Genomic DNA, 13,460 nt, shown 5'->3' with positions numbered 1-13,460 from the left:
ATTTTGCACCATGGATGCACAAAAAATTCTGTCCAAGACGTCAGAAACCTCGGACACGTTGAAGCACGTCTTTAGCGTGTCCTCCCGACAAAAGCTATGACGGATGTTCTTGTTTCGCACGAAAATGCAAGGCCACAGGCCGTTCGTCATATCACTGAAGAGATTGCTCCGACCTGTCAGCTGTCACCTCTCGCCGTCAGGCAGCTGTTCGCGGTGCTAAAAGCAGCTCATTGTGGGGTCCACTTTTAAGACGAGAAGGCGTGAAAATGTCCGATACACGGCAACGTGCGGTACGCTCCATTTACCTATTGTGAAACTGAGCTCTTAAGTCGTAAACTGTTCCGGCAGTCTGAGGCTCGCTGTGTTTCCCTAGTTACAGCGGGCGTTGACGCCACGCTACGCCGGTAACGACTTGTCCGCTGGTGAAGAGCGAGTTGATCTGGTTTCAGTGCTACAGACACTTGTCAGCAGCTCACAAAAGCTGCACAACCGCTCTTCCGCTATGGTATTTTGTGTCGCTGTCTGAGGTGTTGCCAACTGCCGAATGTTTTCCTGTGATGATTTAATTTCTGAGTGGCTTTTGATAACTATTTCTTGTATTTAGCCAAGTTCAACTGTGCGCCGTTATTTTTGTGTGTTTTAGTAGTACAGCCAGTCACGGGCCAACTATACAGGGATACTATACGGACATAGTGGTGCGGTGCCACAGCCCTTATACCCGTATACGTCACTCACCACCCATCAGATTCTACATCTGTACTTCGCGGTAGGTACTCCTACTAGCAGCACTGTCTTGCCCCCCCCCCCCCCCGCTCTCCCCCCCCCCCCCCCCCCGCTCTCCCATTCACGAATGGCGCATGTGAAGAATGAGTGTGGGTAGGGATCCGTGCGCTGAATCTGCTGTGCCATCGGTACACTGTGGAACTTTGACATCGCCGGTACGGAGCGACGTTCAGTTTGCCTGTGTGCGATGTGACTGGACTTACAACACACGTTATCATAATTTTCGACACTTTTCAGCACGATCTAAATAAACTCTCTGAAGCGTTTGACTCACCGCGAAGCTACCTTATCCGAGCCCCCTACAAGGAGTTCACAGATAGGAACATCCAAACCGACGTTTGGCCCCTGGGTGGGAGGCAACCCCGCCAGCTAGGCAGCAAGTTGGCTTGCCATCCCCTCAGCAGAAGCAGGCAGCGCTTGTGAGATGGCGTTTAATTAAAGTGTTCGATCACGTTGTTGTTGTTGTTGTTGTTGTTGTTGTTGTGGTCTTCAGTCCGAAGAGTGGTCTGACGCAGCTCTCCACTCTATTCTGTCCTGTGCAGGTCTCTTAAATTCCACATAACTAGTCACCTTACATCCACCTCAACCTTCCTAGTCGTGCCCAGCTGTCCCCCCTATACATTTTACCCCTTACATTTCTGTCCATCACCGCAGTGATGATTCCTTAATGCCTCAGGATGTGTGCTTTGCACCAAAACGATCCTTCTGCTTAATATATACCATTAATTTCTTTTCATCCCAAGTATTCGATGTGCTACAGAGTAATGCTGAAGGTTAGATCGGTACAACATTTCAAGTTCTCCTATTCTCTTTTTGTCTGAACTGGTCATCGTCCACATACGAGGCTACACGCCAAGCAAATAACTTTAGAAAAGAGTTCCTAATACTTAAATTTACATCGTATCTTAAAATGTTCTTTTCTTTTTCAGAAAACTTTTCTCGCCACTCTACATTTCCACTTAGGCCATCATTAGTCGTTTCGCTCCCTGAACAGCAAAACTGATTCACTGCTTTTACTTTCTCATTTCCTAATCTAGTTCCCTCAGCATTGCCTGATTTAATTCGACTGTATTCCATTACTCTTGCTTTACTTTTGTTCTTCTTCTTGCAATCCCTTTTCAACTTACTATATATATTCCAAATTTCTTTGCGTGGCCATCGTCCGCAGTTAGCACTGGAATACTTGTTTTGTAAAAAAGACCGACTTTTCTTGCTGCAACTTAATTTATTTTTTTCAGACGAGTTTCACCTTTTTCTTGCTCTAGGGCATCTTCAGTGTGATATATAAAGTTGCAGTTTTGTTATTTTTAGATTATCAAACCGTTCACGTCGCATTTTTTATGTAATTGAGTAATTAGTTATAGTCTTCTGTGATTTGTATTTCGTGTCATATGGTCTGGAGATCGCCCTACCACTTTATTTTAGAAACATAAGCACAAATTTGCATTCCGAACTTTTTCACACTGTTCACCATGTTTTTCCTTTTTTGTGGTGTGTTATTATTCCTTAGCCACTAGATATAGCTGTTTGTTCGAACAGTTTGCTTTTAACAACGTAAATATTGTAACCTGATTATGTGTTTCCTCCTCGTTGGATTGTTTAGACAACTTAATGAAGTATACGTTCAAAACCATGATGTTTCTCTATCTCTCTCTCTCTCTCTCTCTCTCTCTCTCTCTGTCTGTCTCTCTCGTACACGCACATAGAAGTTGGTTTTAAACATATACTTCGTTAAGTTGGCAGCACGCAGGTAAACAAACCAAAGAGGGGAAACACATAATGAAGTTATAATACTCACGTTCTTAAAAGCGCAGCGTTCGAACAAATAGTTATATCTAGTGGCAAAAGAATAACAGTACACCACGAAAAAGGAAATACATGGTGGACAGTGTGAGAAAGTTCGGAACACAAAATTGTGCTTATGTTTCGAAAATAAAGTAGTAGTGCGACCTCCAGACCGGATGAGAGGAAACGAAAATCACAGAAAACTAAAACTAATTACATAAAAAATGCGACGTGAACGGTTTGATAATCTAAAAATAACAAAACTGTACCGTTATAAATCCCACTGAAGATGCCCTAGAGCAAGAAAAAGGCGAAACGCGTCCGACAGAAATAAATGGAGTCGCAGCAAGAAAAGTCGGTTGTATTTACAAAACACATATTACTGTTTATTCCATTTCACATTACGACCTTCGACAGCACTTCAGTCACAATGGCGAACTTGAGATACTTTACTTATTCTCCGTGAGTTGTAAGTTTCTCTCCAAATTTGCCCTCTAGAACGCCGTGTTATTCCCTTCTCGAGCACTGTTCCCTCTACTGCACCTCCGACACACGAAGCACGCTGCGTGTCGTGTGTCGGGGTGGGGCGGCTTCGGCCCCGAGCCAGAGCTGCGGCCGGGAGCGTGGCGCCTGCCCGCACCGGGCGCTCGCCAGGGGCGGGCCCTGCGAGTGCTGGCGGGCACAGGTTTCTGGAGGGGGGCGCGAGCGACGTCGCGGGAAAGAGTAGCTCACACGCTTTGCAAGTCCGAGAGGCTGAAAAGCGGCACACCCTATTAGATACATAACTGGTGGCGTTGTGACCAAACAGGCAACTGGCAGACACTGTAAGATACCGAGGTGCTTTCGAAGCGCGTCTTTGGGAAGGGTTTTCAAAGGAGCGCTGTCACCCGCCTCCGTGGCTGAGGTCCTAACGTACGCTTGCGAGGGGAAAAATTTGCACCGCCCTCATTCGGCCGGCAGTTTCCTGGTTTGAGTACGAAAGTCTTCGCAGTGCCTCACGGAGTGAGGGCGTGTGGCGCTGTTGATGGTGGTCCGTCTGTCGGATGGGGACGTTAAACTTCGTGCTGTTCGCGAGGAGTATGTTATGTGCAAATCATCATCGTCAACAACAACAACAAGCAGACACAATACATACATGTAATATTACAAATATTGTAATGGAGCACGTTGCAAATAAAAGGAAACAAAGCGGGGACGCCGCCTGCTCACGGCCTCCAGAAGGCCGCACGCCTCCCTAGGAAGCCGGCAGCGCGCGCCGGGGCCGGACACGTGGGCTGTCTGCCGCGGGTCTGCTGGGCGCCACAGGAGGGCCGGCCGGCGGACAGTCGGCCTGTCCCGCGTCTCTTTCAGGAGACACGCTGTGCACATCTCTGGTTCTTGCAGACACCGACAACCCACGTAAAGTTAAGAAATGGCGGCACAAACAGCATTCCCTTTTTCGTTTTCACTCAACTGCCTTATCAAGTCGAGACGTGAATGGCAACTTCTACCAGTGAACTTTGCAGACCACTTAGATATATAATTCGGTGACGAAATTAACACACGTTAAAGAAATAATTCGATATAGTTTAAGTTTTATGACAGATTAGTCCTAATAAATATATAGCGTTTAGTATAACTAAAATCGGCATTTAAGTGCAATCTGTACTAAAAAAATGTATGTGAAATCGCCCTTTTTGTCTTCGGACATGCTACTCTCCAATACTACTAGACGGATTTTTATGGGGTTTTCATTATTAACTTCAACGCAGCAATCTCAACAAAATCCGACCACAAAAGAAATATTAATGTAACTTATAAAATGTATGTAAGCATGTATGTGTACAAATGTGAATATATATATACAGCTACGAGCCGGCCTGGTGCCACATACGCCGTTGCGTGAGTCTCCGTTGACCAGAAACCACCTGCGGTGCACACTGCGTTCGGACGAGCCGCACTCCAACTCGCACTGCGGCGATGGCCGCCGCGGTGTACGCAGTCGGGCAGACTGTACTGTCGAGCAGCATAGCCGACGAATGCCGAGTGTCACGGCTTGGAGCACCGCTGTCCGTGAGAAGCGATCTCGCCACCCACGTCTCGAGGCCGGCCTGAACAGCTACCGTCGTATGGGGGAGGTTTTACAGCCCGAGGCACTGCCGCCCCTGCAGGCCGTTTCAAATGCCATATTTCAGCAGGACAACACCCGACCGCATACGGCGAGGACTGTGCTGGCCTTCTTCGAAGAACGGCGGGTACCACTACTTCCCCAGCCTGCCCGTTCGCATGACATGTCACGCTTCCAACATGTCTGGGATTCGGTCGGTCGGCAACTACTTGATTCGGGTCCTCCTGCAACCACAGCTGATGCTCTGTGGACGCGCCTACGAACCGCGACGCAGAGGATTCCAAAGCAGCATATCCAGGAGCTCTTTGATTCCGTGCCGCGGCGTCTAGCGGCTCTGACTGCAGCACGCTACTCTGTACTGAATACCTACTGTCGCAGTGCATGTACAAATCTTTAATGCTAATCATTTGTGTAGAGTCATGTCCCTAATCGGAGGAATAAAGTTCACTGTGATCGCATCTCTCGGTCTCGGTGTTCCACTTTTTCCAAACAGTAGTGTGTGTATATATGTTCAGGATCTCGTCCGAAACCACTGGACCGACTTCTACTAAACTTGGTACACGTATCACTTACTGTCTTAAATTTATTGCTTCTTTACTGCTAACTCTATTCGGCACACATTTAGCAGACAGTATGCACATATGCTGTCGAATGTACCTACAAAGTTATATTACTGCAGGAAACACAGTTCCGGAGGTACGGGGGAAGCAGGAGATTGACAGAGAGAGTGGTAGCAGGAGAAGGACGGAGAGACGGGAGAGGGGAGAGGAGAAGGTCAGGGAGAGGGAAAAGAGGAGACGGACATGGCGAGATGTACAGAGGGGGAGCTGGAGGTGGGCAGTGAGAGACGGAGTAGTAGACTAGTAGACGGACAGAGAGACAGAGAGAGAGAGAGAGAGAGAGAGAGAGAGAGAGGCAAGGAGAGACGAAGAGAGAGTGGGAGTGCAGGAGGCGGACAGAGAGGGGAGGGGGAGGTAGCCTAGTAGAACCGAAACAAATACGTACCGAGCGAGGTGGCGCAATGGTCGGACTCGTATTCGGGAGGATTTGGGATTTCGATAATTTCCCTAAATCGCTTCAGAGAAATGCCGGCGTGGTTCCTTCTCTAATGATCCCGTTGTTGACGGGATCCTGAACACTAACCTCCTCCTCCTCCTCCTCCTCCTCCTCCTCCGCTGCATACCAGCGAAAAGCCGGACACTCGGGTAGCTGTTAAAGTCGGTCAGTTCATCTATAGCTGCACAAATTCACATCTCAGTGCATAGCACTATGGTGAAATGACATGATGGGAGGGGCACATAGTCAGTCAGCCGATGGCAGAACAATTTGACGGTATGGAGGAGATATTCAAGTTTATTCTGGAAGTAGTGTCGAGGAAACTTGCAGATTTCAGTCAGGCACTCCAAATGGTGCACAAGATGCTGTTTCGAATTACTAGTGGTCTTCGATCTGGGACTCCCGGGAGCTTTGGCATTTCTGTGCTGTTCGAGTGACCTGACGACTCAACACAGTGCAGACGTTCCCGTTTCGGTGTCGAGTGTGGATTGTGGAGAGCCCAGACCGATCGGTTTTATATGGAGCAGTGTTTCCGAACTTTGCTTTTCATCGAGAGCATTCCGCGATTTAAACGATTTCGGTGTAGTTGAACTGACGGAGCTTTGGGCTTTAACTGGGTTTTTCTCGGCTTGTAACACTTACCCCAGGGGCATCATGTCAGACCCAAGTGTGGCCAGAGTGAGGAGCAGCTAAAATAGTTTTTCGCAAACTGTGAGCGAGACTTTAACTTTGTCCGGTAGCTAGGCTGCCGCTGAAGTGACAGAGATAAAGTGTTGTCTTTAAATAAACAAGAGCAGTTTAAACAAGTATTTTGTGCCACTTAGTTCCATTGGTGAAATCCAAGTTCAGCTACTCAAATTTACGTAGAACACATCTAGTGGGTCTCCTAGGACACTGGGCAGTTGAGATATAAAAGAAACTGTGTGTGTGTGTGTGTGTGTGTGTGTGTGTGTGTGTGTGTGTGTGTGTGTGTGTGTGGTCTTTAGACAAAATCTGACGAGCTAAACTTCAGGTAACATCCAATCACGCATTCAAGTTCCCCTCCAGAGGAAGAACTGTGGTTGTCAGCAGGGATTTGTAGATCACGGACTCCAGCTTTTGTACACGTTGTAAATAGCCTTCTGCTTCGTCAGTTTTATCCGTGCTATCTACAGGATTTCAAGGGGAGTATTCTAAAGCTCTCTAAATCAACAAATGCTATAAACGTACTATCGGCTTTACTTAATCAACTTGTAAGGTAAGTCGTAGAATCAGTACTGCCTCTCGTGTCCCTAGATTTCTTCGGAGCGCAAACTGATCGTTTCTACCAGTATTTCCATTCCTCTGTAAATAACTCTTGCAGTATTTTGTAAGATGACTTACTGATGCGGTAGTTCGGTAATACTCACTCCTGTCAGAGCCAGCTTTAATTAGAATAGGATTTATTACATTCGTCGGGGGTATTTCGTCCACACTACATGGAATACATTGCAGAGCATCTCAAACTGCCAAGGACCTCAGCAGTTCCCGGGGACTGTGCTCCGGCAGACCCCTCTAACAGCACCACGCCTCCCAGGGATCGCGGCGCTGCCCCTCCCTCCCCCCCCCCCCCCCAGAGGCTGCGCCTGTTCTCCGCGGCCCCCCGCGCAGCTGCGGCGCGGCGACGCACCTGCAGGCCGAAGCGCACCGCCTCCCAGGGCGGCACGGGCTGCTCGCCCCTGGCGCGCGCCCCCAGCAGGTCCCAGCCGCGCGTCAGCTCCGACACGTAGCGCACCAGCGGCTCCGGGTTCAGCTGCGAGGAGAACACAACACAGCACACTCAAACGTGTCGTAACTGTAAACACAGGTCACTTACACTACTGATCACGAAAATTGCTACACCAAGAAGGAATGCAGATGATAAACGGGTATTCATTGGACTAATATATTGTACTAGAACTGACATGTGACTACATTTTCATGCAATTTGGGTGCATAGATCCTGAGAAATCATTACCCAGAACAACCACCTCCCGTCGTAATAACGGCCTTGATACGTCTGGGCATTGAGTCAATCAGAGCTCGGATGGCGTGTACAGATAGAGTTGCCCATGCAGCTTCAACACGATACCACAGTTCATCGAGAGTAGTGACTGGCGTATTGTGACGAGCCAGTTGCTCGGCCACCATTGACCAGACGTTTTCAATTGTTCAGAGATCTGGAGAATGTGCTGGCCAGGGCAGCAGTCGAACATTTTCTGTATGCAGAAAGGCCCGTACAGGACCTGCAACATGCGGTCGTGCATTATCCTGCTGAAATGCAGGATTTCGCAGGGATCGAATGAACGGTAGAGCCACGGGTCGTAACACATCTCAAATGTAATGTCCACTGTTCAAAATGCCGTCAAGGCGAACAAGAGGTGACCGAGACGTGTAAACAATGGCACCCCATTACCATCACGCCGGGTGATGCGCCAATATGGCGATGACGAATACACGCTTCCAATGTGCGTTCACAGCGATGTCGCCAAACACGAATGCGACCATCATGATGCTGTAAACAGAACCTGGATTCATCCCAAAAAAAGGCCTTTTTCCATTCGCGCATCCAGGTTCGTCGTTGAGTACATCATCGCAGGCGCTCCTGTCTGTGATGCAGCGTCAAGGATAACCGCAGCGACGATATCCGAGCTGATAGTCCGCGCTCGTGCAAGCGTCGTCGAACTGTTCGTGCAGGTGGTTGTTGTCTTGCAAACGTCCCCATCTGTTGACTCAGGAATCGAGACGTGGCTGCACGATCCGTTGCAGCCATGCGGATAAGATGGCTGTCATCTCGACTGCTAGAGATACGAGGCCGTTGGGATCCAGCACGGCGTTCCGTATTACCGTCCTGAACCCACCGATTCCGTGTTCTGCTAACAGTCATTGGATCTCGAGCAACGAGAGCAGCAGTATCGCGATACGATAAACCGCAATCGCGATAGGCTACAATCCGACCTTTATCAAAGTCGGAAACTTGATGGTACGCATTTCTCTTCCTTACACGAGGCATCACAACAACATTTCACCAGGAAACGCCGATCAATTGCTGTTTGTGCATGAGAAATCGGTTGGAAACTCTCCTCATGTCAGCCCGTTGTAGGTGTCGCCACCGGCGCCAACCTTGTGTGAATGGTCTGAAAAGCTAATCATTTGCATATCACAGCATCTTCTTCCTGTCGGTTAAATTTCGCGTCTGTACCATGTCATCCTCGTGATGTACCAATTTTAATGGCCAGTAGTGTAGCATCCAAAGCTACCGAAAGTAAACGCGAAATGTATCTATTTACAAAAGCAGATAAGTATGAGGTTGATGCCTTCTTCAACGAAATCTTGATGTTGACGCTCTTTCACCTGTTTTTACAAACAGATTTCTGTTTGGACGGGATACGTCTTGAGCAAAATGTAATTTTGATCTTTTATTTTCCAGACATGTTTCACAGATCTTACATTATCATCATTCGACTTTTTTACACTGAAGTGGCAAAGAAACTGGTATAGGAATGCGTATTTAAATACAGAGATATGGAAACAGGCAGAATACGGCGCTGCGATCGGCAACGCCTATATAAGAAAACAAGTGTCTGGCGCAGTTGTTAGATCGGTTACTGCTGCTACAATGGCAGGTTATCAAGATTTAACCATTTTGAATGTGGTGTTATAGTCGGTGCACGAGTGATGGGTCATAGCAACTCCGAGGCAGCGATGAAGTGGGGATTTTCCCATACGACCAATTCACGAGTGGACCGTCAATATCAGGTATCGTGTAAAACATCAAATCTCAGACAGCGCTGCGGCCGGAAAAAGATCCTGCAAGAACGGGACCAACGACGATTGAAGAGGATCGTTCGACGTGAAACCCTTCCGCAAATTGCTGCACATTTCAATGCTGCGGCATCAACAAGTTTCGGCGTGCGAACCATTCAATGAAACAACATCGATGTGGGCTTTCGGAGCCGAGGATCCACTCGTGTGCCCTCGATGACCGCACGACGCAAAGCTTGACGCCCCGCCTGGGCCCGTCAACACCCACACTGGACTGTTGTTGACTGGAAGCATGATGCCTGATCGAACGAGTCTCATTTCAAACTGTATCGAGCGGATGGGCGCGTGTGGGTATGCGGAAAACCTCATAAATCCGTGGACCCTGCATGTCGGCAGGGGACTGTTCGAGCTGGTGGAGGTTGTGTAATAGCGTGGGCCGTGTGTAGTTGAAATGATATGGGTCGCCTGATGCGTCTAGATGTGACTCTGACAGGTGAGCATCCTGCCTGACCACCTGCATCCATTCATGTCCATTGTGCATTCCAAAGGCGTGGGGCAATTCCAGCAGGACGATGCTACACCTTACGCGTCTAGAATTGCTACAGAGTGGCTGCAGGAAAACTTTTCTGAGTTTAAAACTTCCGCTAGCCCCCAAACTCTCCAGACATGAACATTATTAAGCATATCTTGGATGTCTTGCAACGTGCTGTTCAGAAGAGATATCCTTGTACTCATACGGATTTTTGGACAGGCCTGCAGGATTCGTGGTGTCAGTTCCCTCCAGCACTGCTTCAGACATTAACCGACTCCACGCCACGTCGTGTTACTACACTTCTGCGTGCTCGCGGGGCCCTACAGACATCAGCCTGCTGTACCAGTTTCTTTGGCTCTTCAGTGTATATTGCTATAAAAAAGAAAAACGCTGCCTACTATTTGTACACATAAATTAGAATTTTAATTTCAAAAACTAAGTTTTGAATATATGACTTGTCACCACGTGCTGTGGTTTTCCTGGGGGTTTTATGTTTTTTATTGCAATTGTATTCGCTCACCTTCTGTTATCTCCAATTGTATAGAATGTAATGTAGTATAGTCACTTACGTCGAAATTTTATGACTGGCTGTGCCTAACATTAACTAATTCTTTTCGGAAGATTTTGAGTATCTCTCTCTCTCTCTCTCTCTCTCTCTCTCTCTCTCTCTCTCTCTCTCTCTGTGTGTGTGTGTGTGTGTGTGTGTGTGTGTGTGTGTGTGTGTCTGTCTGTCTGTCTGTCTCTCTCTCTCTCTCTCTCTCTCTGTGTGTCTGTGTGTGTGTGTGTGTGTGTGTGTGTGTGTGTAGGGAGGCTGGTGTTGTCTGATATTTCTTAGAAGGCAGAGAACTGAGTTCCTCTGCAGAGAAATGTGTATTCCTTTATTCTCTTTCTTCAACTATGGCTTTTTGTATTTGATAGTTTTCTTCTATTACTAGTTTTCGTGGGAGGCTCTTGCTGCATTCGAGAATTTGGAAGTCAGTCTCGATGTTTGTTGGGATGTGTTCCATGTCTATGAGGTGTTCGACAAATGTATAATGACAGCTGCTACTTTTTAATGCTCTTCTGTGTATCTGGTATTAACGTTCCTGCTTGTCTGTACTATGTATGTTGATTTTCAGTACCGGCACTTCTCTTGGTAAATGCCAGATGTGTTGTGTTTCTGCGTGTATTGATTGCCTTGTTTTTTAAATTTCTAAATACTGCCTTAATAACTCAAATTTATATGCGTACAGATTGTAAAGTGCATTTTTCCTGTTTCATACAAGGATAACAAAAGCCAACTTATGATGGTGATACTTCAGCGTAACATGTCTGGGAAGTAACAGAAAAGATGAAAGCTGTGTTTTGCTCAAGGCAGACCCTCTTCATAAACAAATCCTAAAGACAGTGTCCGCTCCTACCTAATTAAACATGAAACAGTATGTCAGATGTGGCCTAATTTCAAAGAAACGCTATCTGAGGCAACTGAGAGATTTATACTGAATAAATTAGTAAGAGATGGTGCTGGTTCCCCGTCGTACACAAAACAGGCCAGAATACTATTGCCGGGGCAACGAAAAAAGCATGCCAAATTTAAATTAACACAAAATCTCCAACACTGGCGATATTTTACTTAAACTCAAAGCTTAGCGCGGAATTCAATGAGAGATGCTTTTGTAACTTGTACAACCGAACTCTGTCTCTAAATCACACAGATTATTCAAAGAGATTCTGATTGTGTGTGAGGTACACAAATGGCACTGCGAACATGAGTAAATTATAAGTAGATATCCTAGGTGTAGCGAAACAGCTTAAAATACTTAATAGAGGCAAGGACTCCGGCAACATATCATATCATATCATATCAGTATGGTTCCATCACAATATTCTGATACAATAGCACCACATTTAGGAATCACATCAACAGCTTGGTCGACGAAAGATTCGTATCAAAAGACTGGATAGTTGCGCAGGTCACACCAGTACTCAAGAAAGGAAATGGAAGTAATCCACTGAATTACGGATCTATATTACCAACTTCGACTTGCAATATGATTTTGGAACACATACTGTGTTCGAACACTATGAGTTACCTCGAAGGTAAAAGTACATTGACTCACAGTTACCAAGGATTCAGAATGCTATCGTGCTATCGACAGGGCATCTCAAATTGATTCCATACTTCTAGATTTCCAGAAGACTTTTGACTACGTTCCACGGAAGACACTTATAATCAAATTGCGTTTCTATGGAGTATCACATCAGTTGTGTGAGTGGATTTGTGATTTCCTGTCAGGAAAGTCTCAGTACGTAATAATCGAGGGAAAATCATCGACCGCTCAGGGAAATGTTACAGGCCCTCTGATGTTCCTAATCTACATGAGCGATATAGGAAACAATCTGAGCAGCCCTCTTAGACTATTTTCAGGTGATTCACTTAATTAACTACCTAGTAAAGTCATCAGAAAATCAAAATCAATTGGAAAATGACTTAGACATGCTATCTCTATGGTGCGAAAAGTGCGAATTGTCTCTCAATAAGGAAAACTGGCGTATGCGGCAGTTGTTTGGAAAGCCAATCACATCGAATGTTTAAATTGAATGGATTAGTCTATCCAAAAATTGTGTTTCAGAAAATTATCACTTTACAGACTCAGTTGATGTCAAAAAGTAACCCATCATGATCTTCCTCACATTATTTGCTGAAATTCCTCCGCGTACCTGTCTAGCTGCCTGCACTAGTTCAAGTCCAATTGTGTATAATGGTGATTCGGTCACGAACAAAGTTATACAAATCCACACAAGCGTTTACAGTACCTACAGAAAAACCACAATCCAAATTCAAAGATGTCTGAAAAATTCTCCATTCGTTGCTCAATATTCGAAAGGCACGTTGTAAATAACTACGGACTATAAAGTCGACAACTGAAAATGCTCTTTGTAGGTGTGAACATGGTCCCTCGACACGGTCGAAGGAGGTGTCCTTGCACTCCTAAACTCTCATCCACCACGAAAAAAAATTATATGGGGGCATTCTCCAGGCGCCCGTGTGGTTCACTGAATGTTGATGTGCTTATTGGAACGCAATTTTTGAATTAAAAGAAAACACTTCCTCTTGTTCTGCAAAATTATATTTATTTGGTCACGGACTGGCTTTCGGGTTGTCAGTCCATCTACAGATGACAAATGAATGTCGCAGACACAGATAAACGTGATGTACCACGGGGGTCCGACCCGTGGTCTAGGGGTAGCGTCTTTGATTCCTAATCAAAACGTCTTCGGTCCTGGGTTCGATCCCCGCCACTGCCTAAATTTTGATAAATAATCAGCATTGCCGGCCGAAGACTTCCGGCGTAAGAAGTCAACCTCATTCTGCCAACGGCCTTGTCAAAGAGGGCGGAGGAGCGGAGAGAGGTTCAGGGCACTCTCTTCTCCTAGGGGTGGGAAATTGCACCT

General features: G+C 46.5%; 1 protein-coding gene across 1 annotated transcript in view; it reads right to left on the bottom strand.

Moving 5' to 3' along the window:
• Positions 1-13,460, bottom strand: part of LOC126106695 (UDP-glucosyltransferase 2-like) — a gene marked incomplete at its 5' end in the record, with an annotated part of 73,122 nt that overhangs the window by 48,098 nt on the left and 11,564 nt on the right. The window contains 2 exons of the mRNA XM_049913075.1: positions 3,107-3,321; positions 7,380-7,502. Coding sequence (XP_049769032.1) covers positions 3,107-3,321; positions 7,380-7,502 — 338 coding nt within the window. The remainder of the gene's footprint in view (positions 1-3,106; positions 3,322-7,379; positions 7,503-13,460) is intronic.

This window comes from Schistocerca cancellata, chromosome 10 (assembly GCF_023864275.1).
Source record: "Schistocerca cancellata isolate TAMUIC-IGC-003103 chromosome 10, iqSchCanc2.1, whole genome shotgun sequence".
NCBI classification, from domain to species: domain Eukaryota; kingdom Metazoa; phylum Arthropoda; class Insecta; order Orthoptera; family Acrididae; genus Schistocerca; species Schistocerca cancellata.
Note: the sequence above shows the minus strand (reverse complement) of the source record. Positions and strands in the feature narration are given on the sequence as shown.